Here is a 24,274-nt window from a genome sequence, read left to right on the forward strand (position 1 = left end):
CTTACATACAAGAAAAACCTAGTCACCTTCTCAGACCACAGAAAACAACAGTCATAAAGGAAATACTTAAAAATTATATTGAATCAATATTTAAAACTTCTGCTCAAGATACACCTTTAAAATATGAACGAGGCAACTCAAAGACTGGCAAAAAAAAAAACATAATATGTAACAAAGGACTTGAGTTCAGAATATATAAAGAACTCCCACAAATCAGTCATGAAATCCAAAAAGGCTTAAAAATAGGCAAGTATTTAATATACACTTCAGAAAGATGGTTGTCTGAATAACAATAACTAAGTGAAAAGCTCAAAATGCTCAGAGAAGTGCAAATTAAAACAAGCTACCACAACACCATTCATAAGAATGGTAAAAAGTAACAAAAACCTGACACCACCAAATGTTGGCAAGGATGTGGAACAACTGGAGCTCTCATACATTGTTGATAGGAATTCAATGGTACAACCACTTTGGAAAAAATGTTTGGTCATTTCTTAAAAATAAAACTAAACATTCAATGCACTCTTAGGTGTTTATCCAAGAGAAAGAAGAGCACATGCCTAAAAGAAACATAAAGAAAAATGCCCAGCACAGCTTTATTTGTAGTAGCCAAAATTAGAAATAGCCCAAGCATCCATCAACAGGGGAGTGGCTAAATAAGCTATGGTACAGTCATACAATGTACCTAGTAAGAAAAAAGAAAGAACTGCTGATATATGAAATAACAGAGATGAATCCCAAAAATATTATGCTTTAGGGCCATGAAAATACTCTGTATGATACCACAATGATGGACACATGCCATTATACATTTGCCCAAACTCACAGAATATACAATACTAAGAGTAAACTGTAAACTATGGACTCTGGGCAACAATGATCTGTCTGTGTAGGCTCATCACCTGCAACAAACATACCCCTCCAGAAGGGATGTCGATAATGGTGGAGGCTTATGCATGTGTGGGAACAGGAGCAAATGGGAAAATCTCGGTACCTTCCCTTCAATTTTGCCATGAACCCAAAACTGCTCTAACAGTCTTCATTAAAAAATATTTTAAGTAAACATTATTATTCTTAATGAAAGTATTCTTTCACAAAAGACTACATCTAAGAAAGTTTTCTCAAGCTCTTTCCAGTGATTTCTGCTGGAAATCAATTTTCTGCTGTTCTCAATTTTTTAAGAAACCAGAACCTAGTTTTGCTGATTGTAGAATTTCATAGAAATGAAATCATACATATCTTTTTGACTGGCTGTTTTCACTTGAGATGTTTTTCAAGTTTTCCCTGGCTGGTGTGACTCAGTAGATTGATGCTGGCCTGTGAACCAAAGGGTCACCAGTTCGATTCCCATTGAAGGTATATGTCTGGGTTGAGGGCCAGGTCTCCAGTAGTGGGCGTGCAAGAGGCAACCACACATTGATGTTTTTCTCCCTCTCTTTCTCCCTCCCTCCCCCTCTCTAAAAAATAAGTAAATAAAATCTTTTTTTTAAGATGTTTTCAAAGTTAATTATACTGAGCATATATCACTATTTCATTCCTTTGTATAGCTGAAAATATTCCAATGTATGGATATACCATAATAGTTTATATACCATAAATGTCCATCCACAGCTAATGGACATTTGGGTTGTTTCCCCATTTTTGGAAACAAAGACATGCTGCCATAAACATTCACACACAAGTTTTTCTGTGGACACACGCTGTCAATTTTCCTAGGAATAGACTTGATGGATTACATAGTAACGCTATGTTCAACTTTCAGGGAAACCAGACTGTTCCAAAGCAGCTATACCATTTTACATTCCCACCAGCAACCATATAGGGGCTCCCACTTCTCTACATCCTTGTCAACACTTGTTACTATGAGTGTTTTTTTTATTACCTTTTTATTGTGGCATACTTTCAGGATTACAGAAAAGGTGCAAAGATAGTACAGAGTTCCCCTATACCTCACCATAGCAGTGCTACTAGCTATGAATTGGTATCTAATTGTGCTTCTGACTTGCATTCTCCTTTGTAGCTAATGATGTTGAGCATCTTTGGCCATTTGTTTGGATAAATGTCTGTTCTGGTCATTTGCCCAACTTTTAAATCAAGTTATTTGGTCCTAAGTTTTAAATGTCTTTTTCTAAAGTCTCTATGGGAATTAATGATCTTGTCCAAATTTTTCCTCATCTCAGGCCCAATACCAAGTCAAAGTCAATTATCCCTTTTATATTTCTACTCCAGATATTCATACCTCCATTTAACCAACACACTAACATTCTACCATACATCATACTTAACAAACTTCACATGTCTGTCTGCTCCATCATACCTTAAAATTTTAAGGGAGGAAATAAATCCCTTCAGCTCGGTATTTTCCCACATTAACAATAAAATGTCTTACATACCCTAGGTATCAGTAAGAAATAATGAGTTAAATAATGAAGTTAACCCACTAGGTATACTTCAATGAAGCAAATACTTTGTTTATCAGTGCTCCAACTAATTAGGTGTCCTCCAATGAAGCACACAGTTAAATATAATTAATAACTAATTATATATAATAATTATTAATTAAGCATATACAACTCAGCTATAATTACTCTTGGTGAGCCTTCACAAAAAAATTACCACTACTGTAATTAACTAGGATATCTTGAGGTTACACTACCTTTTGTATAATACACATTCTGAACACCTCTACCTATTAGAAATATTAAAGTTATTTTTAGCATGCAGGAACAAGAAAATCAGAATAGAATCCAGAATGTACAAAAAAATCAAGTAATGTTAAACAATCAAATTAAAATCACCCCGCCACCTTAGAACAAGGCAAAATTCAATCTAACGTATTTTTTAAAGTTCCGTGATTATGAAAACACCTTGTAAGAACAGCTCTAAAATCAGTTCACATTATATTTACCTGTAATGTCTCCTAACATATCTTTATTGTGACAGGTACAGTCTTCTGTTTCTCCATCTCTAAAGTTGCCTATTTCTCCATAGTAAAGAGCAATCCCAAGTTGCATTATACGAATAAACATAGGCAGTTGTTGATCTGTGATGGAAAGTTTCAAACTCTCTACTAAGGTGTGAATCTGTATTTTGAAAAATAAAAACATCAACAAAATCATGTTCAAAGGGTGTAACTGCTAACATAAGTACAGAAGTGTTAAAAGTCTTAACTGGAATAGCATAAGAGAAACAGTAATGTCCCAAACATTTCCAAAATTCATGTCAAATCTGATTCTAAAATCTTAGGAATTAAACAAATTCTGCTTTATCAATAAACTTTAGACAGAGCCTATATTAAGCCAAATGATGTAAATACAAATAGAAATAATAACAAAAAGATGCAGTCACACTAGATTGACAGATAACTGGTCCACACAGTTATGTAACCAAAATACAGTGGTCCCCCTTTACCTGCAGAGACTGCTTCCAAGACCCCAGTGGGTGCCTGAACTTTCAGAGAGTACTGACCCCTATATAGACTATGATTTTTTTCCCTAAACACACACACACTGTTTCACTTAGATGAAGCACTTGAAGGCTCTCTTTGGCATATTCAAATTGCCAGCTTCAGTGTTCTTGCACTTTGGGGCCATTGCTAAGTAAAATATGCATTATTTGCACACATGTACCACACAACTACCATGACAGTTGGTATGACAGCCCAGGGGGCTCCTAAGTGACTAACGGGCAGGAATCATATACAGCGAGGACATGCTGGACACAGGGATGATTCACATCTGGGCGGGACAGAACAGCAAGGAATTTTCTCCAACAAAAAATTTTTGAGGAAAAAAAAATCTTACAAATTGTTTATTTCTGAAATTTTCCATTTAATGTTTTTGGGTCACAGTTAACCGAGGGTAAACTAAACCATGGAAGGCAAAAACGCAGACAAGGAGCGAGGACTGTACCCCCTCTATAATCTTCAGACTATGATAGTACTCCCTCAAAACCAGAAAGCTCTGTCACAACCAAGAATAAAAGTTTCACAGTATCACTTTAGTAAAACTTTAATCACTCTTTCCAGCTTTATTAATCAAAAAAGAACACACACATATCCTAAAAACATATATTAAAAGGGAAAATTACTAAATTATAACTATGAAAGTATGAACATAATAAAATTTTTATAGGCAACTATGAACAGCCTAAGAAAATATGTTTGGGAAAGTTTTTCAAATTTTAAGAGACATAAACATGACAAATTTATAACATCAATCAATTATAAGAAATAAGATTACTTCCTAGCAAATAGGATATATAGCAGTCAATCAAAGTTCTCCATGGAAACAGACATCAATGGAATATAAACACAGTCTCAGTATAATGGCTTCCTGCTATTATATAAACATGGAATAAAACCAATTAAGCTATAAAGTCAAGTCTCTTAGAAGGTTTATTTTGACTCATTGGTATTTGAGTGTCTGTGAAACATGAAAAACAAGTAACAGTAATCATATTTTTAGGGCTAAAGGTACAAAAAAAGTGTACTTGGAGGTGAAGAAAGCTGTATTGGGAGAAAGGGTATAAAATGTCATATCCAAGTAAGAGTAGAGGTTTCTTAAAACTGACCTAAAAATCATACCCTAAACAGACCACAAAGAGGTAAGAAAATGGGGAGGAGGAGGAAGGGCGGCAGGAGTGCGCAGCAGCGACCTGTGAAGCTCTTCTTTTCAGAGTTCTCTACCACAGCCTTTTATTTTGTTTAAACATTTTAAAAATAAAATTTTTACCGTAAACTAATTTTAAACTCATAAAAAATATCACAGTTGTACACAGGGTTCCCATAAACTCTGCATCCCGTTCTCCTGTTAACATCCTGTCACCACATGGTACTTTTCTCACAACTATGAAACCACCAGGCTACATTACTATCAACTAAATTCTATCCTGGATTTTGATTTCATTAGTTTTCCCATTAATACCCTATCTCTGTTCCAGGATCCCGCCTTGCATTTTCTTCTCATGTTTCTTTACTCTCTTCCAATCTGTGACAGGTTATCAGACCTCTCTGGCTTGTCAATGACTATGGCAGTTTTGAGGAGTAGCTAGACAGGTATTTTGTTGAATGTCCCTCAATTTGGATCTCTCTGATAATTATTTCTTCTAATTTTATTTTTTTATTACAGTTGACACTGATATTATTAGTTTCAGGTGTACAGCATAATGATTACATAATTACATAAGTAATTATCTAAGAGATCATTACAAAGAGATCACCTTGATAATTTAAGTACCCACCAGGCACCATCCCTGGTTACTACAATATTACTGACTATATTCCCTTATGCTGAACTTTACATCCCCATGACTATTTTGTAACAACCAATTTGTACTTCTTAATCCCTTCACCTTTTCATTCATCCTCCCTCACCCCTCTCTGGCAACCTGTAGTCTGTTCTCTACATCTCTGACTCTGTTTCTATTTTGTTAACTTATTTTGTTCTTTAGATTCCACAAGGAACAAAATCATATGTTTGGTTTTTTCTGTCTGACTTATTTCACTTAGCATAATACTCTCCAAGTAGATCCAAATTGTCACAATGATAAGATTTCCCTGTTTTTTATGGCCCAGTAATATTCCACTGTATATGTGTTACCACTGCTTTTTTACCTACTTGTATCTTCATGGACACATGGGTTGTTTCCATATCTTGGCTATTGTAACTAATGCTGCGATGAATACAAGGGTGCATATAACATGCTGAATTAGTGTTTTAGGTTTCTTTGGAAAAATATCCAGAAGCCCAGTTGCTGGGTAACAGGGCAGTTCCATCTTTAACTTTTACCACATGCTTTCAAACATGTTATGGCACTAGTGATAAACAATCTTTGCAAAATCAATGACAAAGAATACCCTCTAGCCCTGGCCACTGAGGCTCACTTGGTTAGAGAATTGTCCTGTAGACCAAAAGGTCAAAGGTTCGATTCACAATCAAAGCATATACCCAGGTCGCAGGTTCCATCCCCAGTCAGGCGCATACAAGAAAGCAACCAATCAACATTTCTCTCTCATACTAATATTTCTCTCTCTTTCTCTCTCACCCCCTTCCTCTCTAACAGCAATGAAAACCTGTTCTCAGGTGAGATTAAAAAAAGAAGAAAACAAAAAAATCTAATCTTTATCAACCCTTTAAAATATAGGGCATAGGTAGATAGACTTTGCCTCCTCACACAGCCAAAAAAAGAACAACAAATTTGAAAATAAAAAATAACCAGAATTGCCAAATAATCAAACTGTATGGAAATCCAACAACCAAGGAGTTAAAGAAGAAACATTGATCCAGACCAGTAAGAGGGGCAGAGACAGACAGCTGGGTGGAGACGATGTGTGGCAAGGTGGTGGCTGGAGGACCGGGCATGTGAGGTGGTGGCTGGCAGAGCCAGGAGTCCAACATGTGCATGCAGATAAACCTGGAGGAACAACTGGGGAGCCAGACAGACCACACAACTCAGGGTTCCAGAGCAGGGAAATAAAGCCTCAAAACCTCCAACTGAAAAAACTTGTGGGGGTGGAGGCGGCAGGAGAAACTTCCAGCCTCACAGCAGAGTTCGTTGGAGAAACCCACAGAGTCCTAGAACGTACACAAACCCACCCACCCACGAATCAGCACCAAAAGGGCCCAATTTGCTTCTGGGTAGCAGGGAATGTGACTGAAAGCCAACTGAGAGCCAAGCAGGTGGCAGTGTTCCCTCTGACCCCTCCCCCACATACAGTGCCACAATGCAGGGACATGGGTTGCCCTGCCCTGGTACCTAAGGCTCTGCCCCTTACTATGTAACAGGCACACCCAGACCAAGAAATATGGCTCAAATGAAAGAACAGATCAAAGCTCCACAAAAAATAGAACAGCGATGAAGAGATAACCAATCTATCAGATGCACAGTTCAAAACACTGGTAATAATCAGGATGCTCACAGAAATGGTTGAGTACGGTCAAAAAGTAGAGGGAGAAGTGAAGGCTACACAAGGTGAAATAAAAAAAAAAAAATAGAGAGAGAACCAACACTGAAGGGAAGGAAACTGGGACTCAAATCAATAGTTTGGACCAGAAGGAAGAAATAAACATTCAACCAGAATACAATAAAGAAACAATAACTTAAAAAATTAAGAGAGACTTAGGAACCTCCAGGACAACTTAAAATGTTCCAACATCCACATCATAGGGGTGCCAAAAGGAGAACAGGAAGAGCAAGAATTTGAAAACATGATGGAGAAATTCCCCAATCTGGCAAAGAAAATAGACTTTCAGGAAGTCCAGGAAGCTCAGAGATTCCCAAGGAAATTTAACCCAAGGAAGCACACGCCAAGGCACATCATAAACTACATTACCCAAGACTAAAGATAAGGAAAGAATCTTAAAAGCTGCAACAGAAAAGGAGACAGGTACCTACAAAAAAGTGCCCATAAGACTGTCAGCTGATTTCTCAAAAGAAACCTTGTAGGCAAGGAGGGGCTGGAGAGAAGTAATCAAAGTCAAGAAAGGCAAGGACCTACATTCAAGATCATTCTATCCAGCAAAGCAATCAATTAGAACAGAAGGCGGGTAAAATGCTTCCCAGATAAGATCAAGTTATCTCCATCACCATCAAGCCATTATTATATGATATGTTAAAGGGACTTATCTAAGGCAAAGAAGAAGATAAAAAATATGAACAGTAAAATGACAACAAAGTCAACTATCAACAACTGAACCTAAAAACAAAACAAACAAACAAAGCAAACAACTAGAACAGGAACAGATTCACAGAAATACAGAGCACATAAAGGGCTATCAGCAGGGAGAGGAAGGGGGAGAATGGAGGAAAAGTACAGGGAATAAGAAGCAAAATTGGTAGGTACAAAATGGACAGGGGGAGGTTTAGAATAGTAGGGGAAATGGAGAAGCCAAAGAACTTGTATGTATGATCCATAAGCATGAATCAAGAGGGGAGAATGATGGTGGGAGAGGGAGTACAGGGCAGAGAGGAATAAGGGGGAGAAAAAAATGGGACAACTGTAAGAGCATAATCAATAAAATATATTTTTTTATTTCAATTTTTAAAAACGGGGGAAATGTTAAATAAATTCTATACCCATATAAATTATTTCTTATTAAAGACAGCAAATTAATAAACTCAAAAGTCACTTAAATAAACACACATGAGAGGCTTACACAAATCACTAGGTATCTATAACATTTTGTGAAATCCCCTGTCTTTGAGGTGATCAATGAGGTTCAACCATGTCCATTTAATACATATTTCCTGGGACTAGGAGCTGGAAAACTGATGGTTCTAATTCAAATCACAACTCTTCCATCACAATACATAATATTAATAAAAAGCTCAAACTTTTATTCAGTTGAGCACAATATATTATCTCATATTTAATGATTACCAAAGGAAAAAAAAACATGTCAACAAGCTTATTTATATTAAGGAGTGTTTTACAATGAAATGTCATGGCTAATCAGTTTTCAGAATACAAACTTACTTATACGCCAATACTGTTTTCCTCAAGTTCATTTATTTTTACTTTCTTCTAATTTAGCTACATCTGAGAATATACAATTAAATTTGTACTAATGATAAAAGTATTCATATAGTAAGTCTTCCATGTATCCATTACTCCTTATCTGCAAAATATATCTTGCATCTACCTTAACATTCTCCAACTCTACTAGCAGATCCAAGGCTAAAGATGAAAAGTAAGCCCATGATCCTGAGATAGAGGTAGCAATACTATGGAACAGATATTCTTCCATGGTTATCTTTGTAAAAGAAGATAATTCAAAAATAAGAAAGTAACAGAATTTATACAAACCAAGGTGTACTACACACAGTGGGGAAAAAAGTAACACACTCATGACTGAGCACTTCCAAATAAAAACAGGTGGGTTTAATGTAAAAATATAAATTTGAATACCAAGAAGCCATATAAAATATTTCTAATGTAAAAAAAACAATAGTTTATACAGCCATACCCAAACAAGCACAGTACTCAATACCAATGTTCAGATGTAGAGCCAACTTTTGCATTACAAAAGTTTAGTATTCAGAGGTATGTAATTCAGTAACAAAAAGCAGGCAAGAATAGTATGGGAAATGTAAGAGCTAAAGAACTTAAGACACATGGACATAAACTAAAGGGGGGGAATGTGGGAGGGAAAGGGTGTGCAGGGTGGAGGGGAATGAAGGGGGGAAATGGGACAACTGTAATAACATAGTCAAAATATATTTTTAAAGTAAATAAATTTTAAATCGCCTGATAATTTAACATAAAAAAATTTATTTCACATTAATACTTAGTTACAAGATCACAAGTATCTGTCTGAATTCTTTTTAAAAGATACATAAATACACAGAGAATTAGACAAACCATTACATAATCAAAGAACAGAAAAAGATTCACCCCTGAGACTAACCATACACATTGACAGGCATACCAACTCCGTGGAGAACAACAGATGCACACGTATCAAAGACCTTACCTGGAAAATTCCCATACTCTAAGATTTTTAACTACATTTTGAAATCACAGATCAAAAGCTAGTATTTTCTGAACCAATACGATGTCAGGTTAAGAAATTGAGCCTTACAAAGTTATTCAAAACACAATAACTACACCTATCAGAGCATGCTAAGCAAATTATAAGGACTGAGAAGTAGATTAATACCCAGTCTACAGTGGGGTACAAAAATACTTTTTTATATGATCTCCTGTACCTACTTAAGAGAAAAATACTAATAAACAGCTGGAAAACCAAAAAGGAAACCACAGTTGCAGAAGAAAAAGGTCCCTAAATATTTGTACTACAACACATAGTGCAAAAAGTATAAATATAATATATAATATAGTAAATAATATTAAATAAAAGTTATAAATATAAATAAAACTTTACAAAAACAAACACATACATTCAAGGTCAATTTCTTCTTTGTTTTTTAATAATAATTAGCAGCAGCACAAAAGCCAATAAAAAAATGGAGACATGCAAATCAACCACTAGCAAAAGAGACACCTACTTTAATAACAGATGGCATCTTGGAATTTAGGTTATCATATGTAAAATGCAGACGCGTTCTGAAGGAACATTTGTATAATAGAGGATCCTGATAAAATTCTATTTTACCACTAGCATTTCGTTTGTCAAGACAAACTGTACAGTCAGAAAAGTTGATAACCTTTCTCAGCACCAGATCAGTGGCTAAAAAAAAAAAAAAAAAAAACATTTTAAGTAAAAGAAAACATTAGAGAAAAAAGCAATTATTATTTATTAGTACAAACAGTAATGCAAATAAGATTAACAGAGTATTTAATACATGATGCCAGAACCTAAGCAAAGAACTTCTCATTCATTATATCGTTTAAATCTCCCAACTATATAAAGAATCAAATATGAGGCCAAAGAAATGAAGTAGCTTGGCCCCAATTTGCTTGACACCTAACTACAAATTTAAGAAAAAAATTTGTGAAAAATTTCATTACACTTTACTATCTGCAATGAGATATTAAATAACAATCATAAAATGGAATTCTTGAGAAAACATTAAAAATAACATTTTGAGTGATAGTCATTTAATATATATTTTACACTAAAAAACTGGATGTTATGCTCTAAATCTGCACTAATATGGTAGCCACCAATGATACATGGCTATTTAAATTTATGTATGAATTAATTCAAATGATGTAAAAATTAAATTTCAGGTCCTTGGTTGCACTAGCCACATTTCAAGTGCTCAACAGGCACATATGGCTACTGGCCACAATACTGTATATTAGAGATATAAAACATACTCATCATCATAAAAAATTCTAGTGGGCTAGCACTACTCTAACAATAACTAATAAAGAATTACCAATAACAGTAACCAGTCTGTTTTCAAGGCAATAAAAATGAAACAATTATTGCTGAAATATCAAATTAGAAAATGAAACCTTTAGCAAATCAATAATTTTATTCCTAATAAGCAATTCTTAGGGAAATAGCAGGCCCAAGTCTACTTGATCAGTGATTTTAAGCTAGCAACTACCCCATGCTATGGCCACAGAAATCTTCAAAACAATATAATATGCTTTAATCCATTCTTTGATAACACTATTTCCAAGTATATTCTGGCAACCTCTAATTAATTCACCTTTTAATTTTTTATATTTTTTAGAATTTACTTTGTAAGAAGTGAAAACCAAAGAGTATGCCCATGTGTGGAAACAGTAAAGTTTTATTAGCAAATAAATTTCTAATTTGCTAGCTGAAAAAAATCCATAAACTTACCATATTATTTTATTTTATTTAGTATGTTATTAAATTAGTTACTGATATTATATACATGTACACAAATTAAAGAAACTGTTATAGTAAAGTCAGAAATAAAAGGAACCCTCCAAATGCTCCTTCCCTCTCTTTATAGAAATAATAATTTACTGAGCATTTACTACTGCATACTACACTAAGTCTTTTATGTCCATTATATAATATTCACGTGGCTTACTGGAAGATGTGAAGACTGAGGCACAGTAAGGGTGTATACTCCGTCTAATGCTAGTTCATAAAGAACGGAGTTAATTCAGACTCTGGCAACTCGACTCCAGAGTGCGTGTTCTTACCCACTATGCAGGAAGAGCATGAAGGAGTCATGTTTGAGGATATTCTAGAGAACTGCTATTCAGTGAGAGAGGAAATTATGAAGGCCTGAAAATGTTTTTCCTAAAAAGTAAATAAAACAGCAACTATCTTTTAAAAAAACTTAGAAAACAAATTCTTCTTCTGGTACTTATTTTAGATAATGTGCTGCAGTTTAGTCTGTAAATGGGATAATAACTGTGTCTACCCAACAAGCACTCGAGAAAATAATTTGGCATTATTGAAAATGTGAATATCTGTATACCCTCCCAATTTAACAAACCCACTCCTAAATATATGCCCTAAAGAAACACAGGTAATGTAAAAGATACATATAAAAAGATTCATAACAGCACTGTTTTTAACAGCAAAAATCTAGAACATCCCAAGTGCCCATCATCAGGAAAACAGATAATTAAGTTTAAACATATTTAAATAGTAGAATATTATTCTTAAGTAAAAATCAGTAGTTTCCAACTACATGCGACAATATGGAAAAAAGTAGATGTACACTTAAATTGAAAACAGAAAACTTTAAAAAACAGAAAAAACTTTTTATAAAGCTTAAAAATACATGTAACTAACTAAATATATCATTTATGTATACATTTACACATGAAACTTTTTTGAAGTAAAATTCATATAACATAAAATTAACCAATCTAAAATGTACATTTAGTACACATTACATTCAGTACAATGACACTATTGTGCAACCATCTATCACCACAATCAATTTTAGAACTTCTTCGTCACCTCAAAAAAGACACTGCAGCCTTTAGCTATCACTCCTCCAATCTTATTACCCTTTCCCCTCTCCAATCCCTAAACAATCACTAATCTAGTCTGTGTACATAGATTTGGTTATTTTGTCAGTTCACAGAAATGGAATTGTACAATATACACTTTCTTTGGCTTCTTTCATTTATCATATTTTTAAGGTTCATCCATGTTGTGGTATGTATCAGCACTTCATTCCTTTGAACAGCATATTTTTCAGCAAATGAATGATAAAGTTTAATACAGCAGTTAATTCTAGGAGGAAGCAAGAGGATGGGATAGGGAAAAGTACACTGGGGTGGGGGAGGGTAAACAAGTGTTGTTCTAGTTACTCAGGAAATACATATTCATTATATTTCTTGATAACAAAAATCTTACATAAATCCTTTAGTAAGTATTAAATACCACATTAAAATTAATAAAAGGAAAAATAATGGTATCTACTTCAGAAGGTTAAAGGATTAAAATAACATAACTAGCCCTGGCTAGTGTAGCTCCGTAGCTTGAGTGCTGGCCTGGGAACCAAGGGGTCGCCAGTTTGATTCCTGGTCAGGCACATGCCTGGGTTCCAGACCAGGGTTCTCAGTGGGGGTGCAAATGAGAGGCCACCACACACTCATGTTTCTCTCCCTCTCTTTCTCCCTCCCTTTCCTTCTCTAAAAATAAATAAATAAAATCTTTAAAAATAAAATAATTAATATAAAAACAGCACCAGCCTGGCAAGCACTCAATAAATGTAAAATACCATTTTTCCTGCCTTTATCACCACCATCACCACAAGCTTTTATGTGGTATCATACTGGATGCTCATAAATACACTGGTAGGTTGGCAATATAATTCACATTTTACAAATGACTCACTCAAGGTTGTACGAGGTTAGTGGTGGAGAAAAGATTCAAACCATAATCCCCTAACTCTCAATTTAGCAATCTTTCCAATTCATCATTTAAAAATTTCCCAAAGTAATTATCTGTACTACTTCTATAATAAAACTAAATTTCTTTCCCTAAAAATGTCAGCATACTTATTCAATCCTGTATACTCCAGTTCTGTGTTTTCTATTTTGCATAGCTTTTTCTTCTAGCATTTCACTGAATATTTCTTCCCATGGAGGATGAGAAGGAGGCATTAAAAATGTCTCAGAAACCAAAGACTTAGCTGGGCCTTTGTGTATACTCTTCTTTATGCCTCACAACAGAGTTGTGAAGTCAAATTATTACTGATTTTTAAAATGTGAAGACTGAAGTCTGGAGAACACAAAAATAAAACTGTATTCCAATTTTCTGAGTTCCTAGTTGCATGCTTTAACTAGGCAAGTTAAGTAATCTTGAGAACCTCTACTTTCACTCTGCTTTCCATTAACTGGGACTTAAGATAAGTAAATGAATATATGATTAAATGAAAAAGATCTCTATCATCAGTTTATGGAGTTGTTATGAGATTAGAGAAAATAAATATAAATAATAATAATAGCAGCTCCCTTTCTGAGCAAGGACTATGTACAGGATACTTCTATAAGTCAGTGCATTAATGTATTAAATAAAATAATTCATAAAGAAGTTCATTTTTGTCCTCACTTTACAAATGAAGAAACTAAAAAACAGAGAAGTGAAGTCACCCAAGGCGACAACGCATCTAGTACTAAGTGGAAGAGCCAGGATTCAAACGCGCTTTTAACAAATACATACCATGGCAAGTCAAAGATAAAAGGTATTCACAACAGTCTCCTTAAGATAGTTTACAAAAATACCCATTTCCCCCCTGGCTGGTGTAGCTCAGGGGATTGACCACAGGCCTGCGAACCAGATGATCACAGTTCGATTCCCAGTCAGGGCACATGTCTGGGTTGCAGGCCAGTTCCCAGCAGGGAACCCATGTGAGGCAACCATACATTAATATTTCTCTCCCTCTCTCCTTCCCTTCCCCCCTAAAGATAAATAAATAAAATATTTTTCAAAAAATATCCATTTCCTACTCTATCAGAATATATATCAACAAATGTCATTACTTATTTAACCAATATCTCTCCTGATAAACTAAGAAACAGTGTCTATTTTCTTCATAGCTATAGTTTCAATGTTTAGCACAGTCCCTGCCATGCAGAATACAGTAAACAAAAACAAAATCATAGTGACTTTATTCAAAGTAGACCATAATAAATAGAATACAATAAATGGTATTGATTAAAATTATATTATTACTTAGTTCTCTTAAGATAGGCAGTAGTAGACTGTAGTATTCTCCAAAGGAGGGATTACCCCAAAACCCCAAAAGAACTCTAGAATACATAAACCCAAAATATAAATCCATCAGCTATACTGCCTGCCATTACCAAGCTACCGAAAGAAACATACTCCCTTTATTCCTTCAAAATGTTAAAATTTTTAACTTAATATTATGTAATTTTTATTGCTAAAACCCACTGCATTGTAAAATATATATCACACTTGAAATAAGCATGCTATAGCTAAGAAAAAATAAAAATTAAAAACATTAAAAAACATGTCTGGGGTTTCTTAATCTAAGGATCCATTAACCTCTTCTAATTGCATACTAAATTTTATATATGTACATTTTTCCAGTCTGAAGGCATAAAGTTTTCCTAGATTCATCTAAGAGCCAGTTGGCACAAGAAAGGTTTAGAATCCAAGAAGACAGTTTCAATAATAAAAAATCTATACTATTCTTGGCACTTACTCACCAGAAATATCCATAAATGCACGATCCCATAATTCATCTACTGTATAGCATTCTGCAGAAGTTATATTGACTGAAAGAACAATATCATCTTCAACATATTTTAGAATGAGGTTATTTATAACAATGTTTACATTATTTACAACTCTTCTAATCAGACTCTGCACATAACCTGTAACACAGAAAAAAGGAATGCAATTAGCCACAAATCGGTCAATAATATTTCTTTAAAAATTATTGAGTATAATGTATATGAAATGTGGGTATACTTAGTACATCGTACAAAGAGGAAATCACCATTCAGATAGGTGAACAGGCTTGCCAAAGTAATACAGCTAATAAGCAGCAGAATCAATCCAACAAATATCATTATAAAGAAGTTCTAGACTGGGACGTCCAACCAAGATGAAGGTGTAGGTAGATATGCTTTGTCTCCTCACACAACCAAAACAAGGACAACGACAAATATAAAAACATAAGACAACCAGAACTACCAGAAAATCGAACTGTATGGAAGTCCAACAACCAAGTTAAAGAAAAAACACTTATCCAGACTGGTAGGAGGGGCAAAGACAGGCAACCAGGGTGGAGAGAATACGCAGCAAGGTGGCAGCTAGAGGACCAGGTGACCCACATTCCCAAGCGGATAAGACTGAAGGAACAACTGGGGAGAAAAACAGACAGCATACCCACAGTTCCAGCACCAGAAACTAAAGCCTATACAAATCTGTGGGGGTAGCGGTGGTGGGACAAACTCCCAGCCTCACAGGAGAGTTCGTTGGAGGGACCCACAGGGAACTAGAATGTACGGAAATCTACCCACCCAGGAACCAGCACCAGAAGGGCTTCTGGGTAGCAGGGGAAGTGACTGAAAGTAAGGAGAGAGCCAAGCAAGCAACATTGTTCCCTCTCTGACCTCTCCCCCACATACATCTTCACAACACAGCCAAGTGGGTTGAACCCACCCTGAAGAATATCCAAGACTCCACACCTTACAACGTAACAGGTGCACCAAGACAAAGAAATATGGCTAAAAGGAAAGAACAGATCAAAACTCCAGAAAAAGAGTGAAGCAACAAGGAGATAAACAACCTATCAGATGCAGAGTTCAAAACACTGGTAATCAGTATGCTCACAGAATTGGTTGAGTATGGCTGCAACACAGAGGAAGAAGTGAAGGCTATGCAAGGTGAAAAAATATATATATACAGGGAACCAACAGTGAAGGGAAGGAAACCAGGACTCAAATCAACAGTTTGTACCAAAAGGAAGAAATAAACATTCAACTGGAATACAATGAAGAAACAAGAACTCAAAAAAACTGAGGAGAGGTTGAGGAACCTCTGGGACACCTTTAAACGTTCCAACATCCAAATTATAGGAGTGCCAGAAGGAGAAGAGGAAGAGCAAGAAATTGAAAACTTATTTGAAAACATAATGAAGGAAAACCTCCCTAATCTGGCAAAGGAAACAGACTTTCGGGAAGTCCAGGAGCTTTTGGGAAGCTCAGAAACTTCCCAAAGAAACTGGACCCAAGGAGGAACACACCAAGGCACATCATAATTACATTACCCAAGATTAAAGATAAGAAGAAAATCTTAAAAGCTGCAACAGAAAAGGTGACAGTGACCTACAAGAGTGCCCATAAGACTGCCAGCTGATTTCTCAAAAGAAACCTTGTAGGCAAGGAGGGGCTGGAAAGAAGTAATCAAAGTCATAAAAGGCAAGGACCTACATCCAAGATTACTCTATCCAGCAAAGCTACCAATTAGAATGGAAGGGCAGGTAAAGTGCTTCCCAGAGAAGATAAAGTTAAAGGAGTTCATCATCACCAAGCCCTTATTACATGAAATGTTAAAGGAACTTACCTGAGAAAAAGAAGATAAAGAATATGAACAGTTAAATGACAACAAACCCACAACTATCAACAACTAAACCTAAAAACACAAAAACACACTAAGCACACAACTAGAACAGGAACAGACATGCAGATCATGTGGAGGGTTATCAGTGGGGAAAGGGAGCAGGGAATGGGGGAAAAGGCAAAGGGAATTAGAAGCATAAATGGTAGGTACAAAATAGACATGGGAAGTTAAGAACAGTATAGGAAATGGAGAAGTTGTATAAGAAATGACCTTATATGCACCACCCATGGACATGAACCAAGGGTGGGAAGGAACACTAGATACAGGGAGAGTTCAGGGTGGAGGGGGATAAAGAGGAGAAAAAAATGGGACAACTGTAATAGTATATAATCAACAAAATATACTTCAAAATGAAAAAAGGAATCATATATAATGAAGTGTTGATGTACTAAGAGAAACCCTATCTACCAGAAACCTTTTTCATAACATAGTACTAACTCCCTTTCAATGATTATCTCATACTACAGGTACTTTGGTTTCTGTCTACTTTATTAAACATTTTCCCATAGGAAACTATGTTACTATAAGCTAATTATACTATATATTAAAAGAATAGCTTTAAGCTTCTTTTTGAATCTGCTACTTTTACTTTAAATAGCCATAAAAATATTTAAAAGTTAGGCCTGTAGGAAAAAAAATAGGAAAAACATAATCATCATATCAGATTCAACTAGTGCCACTTACTAATGCATCATACTGAAACAGGGTAGGGAAGAAAATATGAATGAGGAAGAAAATGTAGGCAGAGTTAAAGAAAGAAGAAAAAAGAATACAGAAAAAGGAGATAGAAAAAAAGTATAAAAGGAAATAAAATAGATAAAAACACAATAACACAGACAAATAAGGTGAATTAGAAATAACCATTTTTACAAAAAAGCTCAAAACAACAAAATTAATTTCTTTCAACATTCTTTTTCTCCATAGTTTGCCTAAAATGCCCAAAATGTTTCTTTTAATTTCATGCTCTTGTGAGATACTTCATATTCTCAGAAGTTTCTCACACAATAAATGGGAATAGGGATACATTATTGAGGAATCTAATTGAAAATATAAATAAAACTAAATATAAACATTTAAAAATGAGAAAAAGACTAAAAACCACACTTTACTCGGCACCTGGCCAGTGTAGGTAGGTCAGTTGGTTGGGTGTCACCCCGCAAACTCAAGCGTTGCAGGTACACTTTCCAGTCCGGTTGCAGGTTAGGCCGCCTAGGCCGCAGGTCAGGGCATAGGAGAGGCAGCCAGTCAATGCTTCTCTCCTTCTCTTTCTTCCTCCCTTCCCCTCTCTCTATACCCCCTCCCTTTCTCTCTCTCTGAAAGCAATGAAAAAATTTCATTGGGTAAGGATAAAAAAAATTAAAATAAAATCTTCACTTTCTTCAAATGCATTTTCCACAATATAAACTATATGAAAACTAATTGAAATATTAGCTGTCTCATGAAATACCTGTTTGTATTCTTTAAACCAGAACTTTACTGGACAAAACAGAATCAACTTCTTCCAGCAACTGACATTTTTAACACCTACTGCGAGAAAGCTTATTTAAATCTATTCAACCATAACATGTTAGCAAAAACCAACTCCTTCATTCATTCCCAATGAACAGAAAAGCAAAGGGAATGTAAAACCACTAAGTTCAAGTTTTTCTGATACATGAAAACTATCAGCAGCTTTTAGAGTGCCAATTACCACACTATAAAATTAACATACAGAATATCAATAAATTAAGGTAACAAATACTATTTTTATGAGAATACATACTAAAACAATGCTTAACAAATTAACCTTCCAAAAGAAGTTTTATATATCAAAATTTTCAACCTTAGAATGTATAGGGGTGGGCAAAAGTAAGTTTATAATTATAATACAAATAACACAATAATTAATAAATAATAATTTACAAATAAACTTGCACACTCACAACCGCAAACCTACTTTCAGCCACCCCTGTACATTCCCCTATGCTATTTATTACTACTCAACATAGATGTTAAGAAAGTAATGAAAAGAATAAAAATTAAAATCCTGTTACTAAGAAGTGTAACATGACTAACATGTTTTTTTACTTCTGAGAAACCTGTCATCAATAGGGAATTCATGTAAACCACTTAAGGGTTTATTATCTTCAAAACAAAACAAAAAAAAAACTCTCAAAGAACTGAAGAAAATGTATTTTGTAAAGCAATGCCAACATAATACTGTAGATGTATTTTAAATGACAGAACACTAATGATAGGTTTTTCATTTATTCTTTAATATTTTTCCTCAGTTTCTCATCATAAAACTGACATAAGAATTGAGATGAATAAGCCCATTCACCAAAAGAACCAAATTTCTAACAAGAACTACATCTACAGGAGACTATGTACATTTCCTTATCAAAAATGCAATGCCAAAGAAACAGTGACTATCCAATGGAATGAATGATCCACTGTCTCTCACAGGGGTGTCCAACCTTTTGGCACCTGTGAGCAACACTGGAAGAAAAGCTGTCTTGGGCCACACATTAAATACACAAACACTAACAAAAACAAACAAACAAAAAAATCTCATAATGTTTTAAGTAAATTTACCATTTTGTGTTGGGCCATATTCATAGCCTTCCTGGGCCACATGTGGCCCACAGGCCTCAGGTTGGACATCCCCAAAAGCTACAGAAAGTATCAAACGACAGATCTATTACCGCTCATCACTCCATATTTAGAGATCCCCTGGGAGTATAACTGTTCAGATAACGTAACAGTAATCCAGGTCTATTCCACAAGCATCTTAAAGGGCAGGCCTACTGTGCGGATGAGAACCTACAAGATAGCGTATCAGATGGCTCTTTTATCCTGTTACCAGTCAATCTTGCCAGAAGCTCCTATTATCCAACCCTCTGCTATCCACAAACCCAACCCCTCCAAATACATATACTGATGCCCACAGGGTCAGATAAAACACCATGAATTTTCATTGACTTTGTTCATGTTCTTCCTCATGTCTAGAATACTCTTTGCCCATTCTCCATTCTTGCTCAAACCCAGTATGACTGTCCCCTCTCCTGTATCTCCTTCTCCAATGTTCCCCACCCTGCACATCAACATTAAGGAGACTTGCCCCTACCACTTTTCTTATCCTAATGTAGTCACAGAACTTCTAAACAACTAAACAAGGATAAAAAGGAGAAATAACCACATGCATTAACAAGGAAAAGACAAAATTATTCATTACATGAAGATGATTATATTTTTTATGTGGAAAATACAAAAGGTGAGACTGAAAAATGCTGACTGATCAGCTGACAAAGTATAAAAATTAGCTTTTCTACGTAACAAAGTAATGAAAAGAAAATAAAATAAAAAACAGTAGTCCTAATTAGTAATAAAATATATAATAGCATTTTTTCATCCATAAAAGTTTCAAAAAAGTGTTTCTTAATCATAAATAACAGCACTGGACCAAAATTGCGCTTAGAAAAAAGTACTGTTAACAAACTTCACACAGAAAAATTTGGCCATACATGCCAAAACATTAAAATCCCCCTAATTTTGATTCTATAAACTGTTAAGAATTTCTCCCTAGGAAATAAACAGAGGTTTGTGCAAAGACTTAACCTCCTAGTAATGTTGACTAACACATTTTACAAAACCAAAAATGAAAAATAACCTCAATATCAAACAAAAAGGTACTGGTTAAATAAGCTTAAGTTATACAATGGAATACACCCCAATGACTAAAATACTGATGTAAAACATATTACTGTCCTAGAAAAATCATGACATGACATTAAATTTAAAAATGCAAGTTGGAAAACAAAAGATGTGTGTATATGTGCATGCACACACACACCCCAAAATGTTAACAGGCTCTAGGCCTGGGTAACATAAAGTGATCACATTCCCCATTATCTTTCCCACTGAATGTAGTCAAAAGACCTGGGAAGAGTGTATTTCCGGGCTGAGTATACGTCAGGAGTCAAGTTAAAGTAGATATGAGAGGGGAAATAAATAGAAGAATGAAAATTAAGAGCTTATAAAGATATAACAAGTAATAAGATAGTAGAGGTAAATTCAAACATATCAGTAATACACTCTAATTTAACAGTATTGTGGTAGAAGGATGGTCAAAATGATAGCAGTTCTCTGAAATTTGTCAAGACTTCCTTTTATAGCAAATCTTTCTTCAATGTCCGTAGACACCCCATGTGTGCATCAAGAGGATGTACACTGTCTCATCTGCTGAGTACAGACTTACACATATATCTACTAAAACAATAGTTAATTTTGATATTCAAGGACACAGTCATGAGATTTTTTTCTGCTTGATCTAGCACACTTCAAAGCTAGGTTGTTAGTCACATACAAAGTCATATATTTTTTGGAGAACTCTTAGTATATTATGTATGTTCTTTAACACTATTACCTGAGGTTTTATTTGCCTGATTTTTATGCTATAAATACATTATTTATTTTTGGACAGTATGTGTCTATTATGCCATTTCCCATCATTTCATTTGCAATCTTTCTTGCCTCTCAGTTTTACCTGTGCATTTTGAAAACCATACACACTTGCACATAACCACTCCTTGTTTTAGTAATTGAAATATATTACTTGTGCTTCTTTGGTATTCCTCTTTGCTTTGACTTCACCCTGTAGTTAGTAGTTTAGAAAGTCTCCTATACTAAGCAGTTAATTCTCTGTGGGCAAAGATAGTGTTTGATTGGCTGGTCCAGCATATACTCTCATTCACACAACAGTATAGATTTGGGGAACTGTATAGCCAGGCTCCACTAAGCAATATTTTGAAATTCAATCTAACTAGAATGCCATAAAGGCTCTCCAATTATCACCTTTCCTGTAATAAACAAAATGTAAATACTATATATCTTAAAGGTTATTGCAAACTAATAGTTTGAAGCACATCCTACTTTAAAGCATATCCTACTTTGAAGCATATTCCTAGCCATTTTAGGAAAAATGCAGAAGCAGCCCATTGTGGGTTTTATTGAAGCCAAAGGCAGTACACTTAAGAGAGCACAGAACTGAATAATCCAGGTAGCTAGCTTAGAAGTGGTGTCACTTTAGACAGGTATAAAGTTTAGAGAATAATGAGAAAAGTATTCATAAATTAATAAATAAATGAAACACCCTTAAACTTCATCTCTAAATACAAGCTACTGGCATGTCTTATAGTATAATGATAAGCCCACAATTCAAAATTGTTATTATTAGCAGTAACTGAAGGTCCTGGACTATATATTATTAACTGAAATAAAATGTGTATGCTTCAAATCAGTCAAATTCAAACTCTTTTGACCCTGCTCACAGTATTTTTTAAATGATGTCAAAAATATTACATCATCACCCAGCACAAATGCACACATATGAGAAAGTTTCTTGAAACATTACCACCCTTTACTGCTGTATGCTATCAGGTTTTCTACCCTATGCCACATTTTTTCAATTCTGCCATGACCCACTACATTGCCTTCAAAGTGCACTAACCGGTCAGGATCCACAATGGGAAAAAGACTGTTCTAGTTATCAAGAATAGACATTACAAGGAAAGTATCAGATATCGACTCACCATCTTTTCATATTAGAAAGCCTCCGAGCCTTCAGGGAGAAGTCTTCTGGCACCATTAGCTTCACCTCTAAGAGGCTGTATTAGGTACATAATTTCATAGCCCTCCTCCCTCAAATATATGTTCTAACATTTCGAACAAAAATAACAAACGACTATTGGCAACAGGCAACACCAAAACTTTTCTCAATAAGCATCTGTAGATTTATGCAAATGTTCAAACTCTAAAATTGTAACCCCAGATAATAGAAGAAATAATGTTCTCTAGAAAATTTTGAAGGCAAGAATTCATCTCTATAATAAAAGAACATTAATATAGTTCTTGGGCAGAGTACCAGAAATGAGTCCTCAAATAACTGTATGAGTTAACCTTGAAGTAAAATAACTTACCATTATCCAACTGGATTCTCAAATTATCCCTTTTTTTCCTTTGGCAAGATTAAGTTTAGCGGCTCTGCCTCCCAGTAACTGCCCAGCAAGTTCAGTTACTTCCTAAAATAACTCCTTAACTGTGATTTATGTCAGCAAAAAAGAGGATATGAGTCCTCCCATTAGGTAAGACAGAAAAGCAGATGTTAATTCAAAAGCTACCTTGGGTAGTTCAGGTGGAACACAGCCCTGTTTTATACCACTAAAAAATGTTATGCTTATGTTTTTATCTTTTATGCTCCTGAAGTAGACTGATTACCCCAATTCTAACTGTCACTGTAAATTCTAATGTAGGCTCTAAAAAAAAAATCATTAGAAGTCTGGGACTTAGGCCCTAGCCAGGTAGCTCAGTTTGTTACAGCCTCCTCCTCATACACCAAGGCTGCAGGGTCAATCTCCAACAGGGTACAACAAGAAACCACCATAATGAATATGCATAAATAAGCAGAACAACAGATGGATGTTTCTAGTTTGGGGAGGTATAGGTAATCAGAAATTTGGAGGGGTAAAAGTGCTGCCCAATTAATAAATAAAAACAAGCTACGGTTTAATTTACAGGTTAATTTAATACACCACTAATTTTTTTCCCAAGGAGTTAATTAGCAAGAAAAAATTTAGGAAGTACCAGAACCACCACACTACTCTAAGTAAAATTAGAAATGTTCAGTATTAAAATATCTTCTAGCATCTTTTCCAGCAATAGCAATTAATCTATTCTAAGGTCAAAAGATTACCAAGGCCTTTTAGGTAGAGAGTTCTGAAGAATACAAACCATCAGCATTAACAACACTCTCACACCAGTTAAAAATGTTCAATTCAGCCCTGGCCTGGGAGGCTCAGTTACTTTAAGTGTCCTCCCATACACCAAAAGGTTATGGGTTAGATCCCTGGTCAGGACACACACCTAGGCTGACGGTTCAATCCCCAGTTAGTCCAACTATGAACAAAAGGCAACTGATCGATGTTTCTCTCTCACTTCAATGTTTCTCTCTCCCCTCCCTCCCTCTGTCTGTAAAATCAACAAACGTATCCTCAGGTAAGGATTTAAAAAAATGTTAGAACATATATTTGAGGGAGGAAGGCTATGAAATTATGTACCTAATACAGCCTCTTAGAGATGAAGCAAATGGTGCCAGAAGACTATAAAATTTAGCTAAGTTAAAACCAGCACAGAAGGCCCTCAAACCTTTAACACAAAAAAACAAGTATATACCAGTATCACCTTCATCTTAGGGGAAAAAAACTGACAAATAAAATCAAAAGAGA

General features: G+C 35.1%; 1 protein-coding gene across 11 annotated transcripts in view; it reads right to left on the bottom strand.

The window, feature by feature from the left end:
* VPS13B (vacuolar protein sorting 13 homolog B) overlaps positions 1 to 24,274 on the bottom strand; it is a 700,507-nt gene that overhangs the window by 649,216 nt on the left and 27,017 nt on the right. For all 11 annotated transcript variants that reach the window (XM_053660831.1, XM_053660829.1, XM_053660828.1 and 8 more), the window contains 3 exons: positions 15,092 to 15,259; positions 10,009 to 10,190; positions 2,909 to 3,083 (listed from right to left, as the gene is read on the bottom strand). In XM_053660831.1, coding sequence (XP_053516806.1) covers positions 2,909 to 3,083; positions 10,009 to 10,190; positions 15,092 to 15,259 — 525 coding nt within the window. The remainder of the gene's footprint in view (positions 1 to 2,908; positions 3,084 to 10,008; positions 10,191 to 15,091; positions 15,260 to 24,274) is intronic.

This window comes from Artibeus jamaicensis, unplaced genomic scaffold (genome assembly GCF_021234435.1).
Source record: "Artibeus jamaicensis isolate MK-2021 breed Jamaican fruit bat unplaced genomic scaffold, CSHL_Jam_final scaffold_916, whole genome shotgun sequence".
NCBI classification, from domain to species: domain Eukaryota; kingdom Metazoa; phylum Chordata; class Mammalia; order Chiroptera; family Phyllostomidae; genus Artibeus; species Artibeus jamaicensis.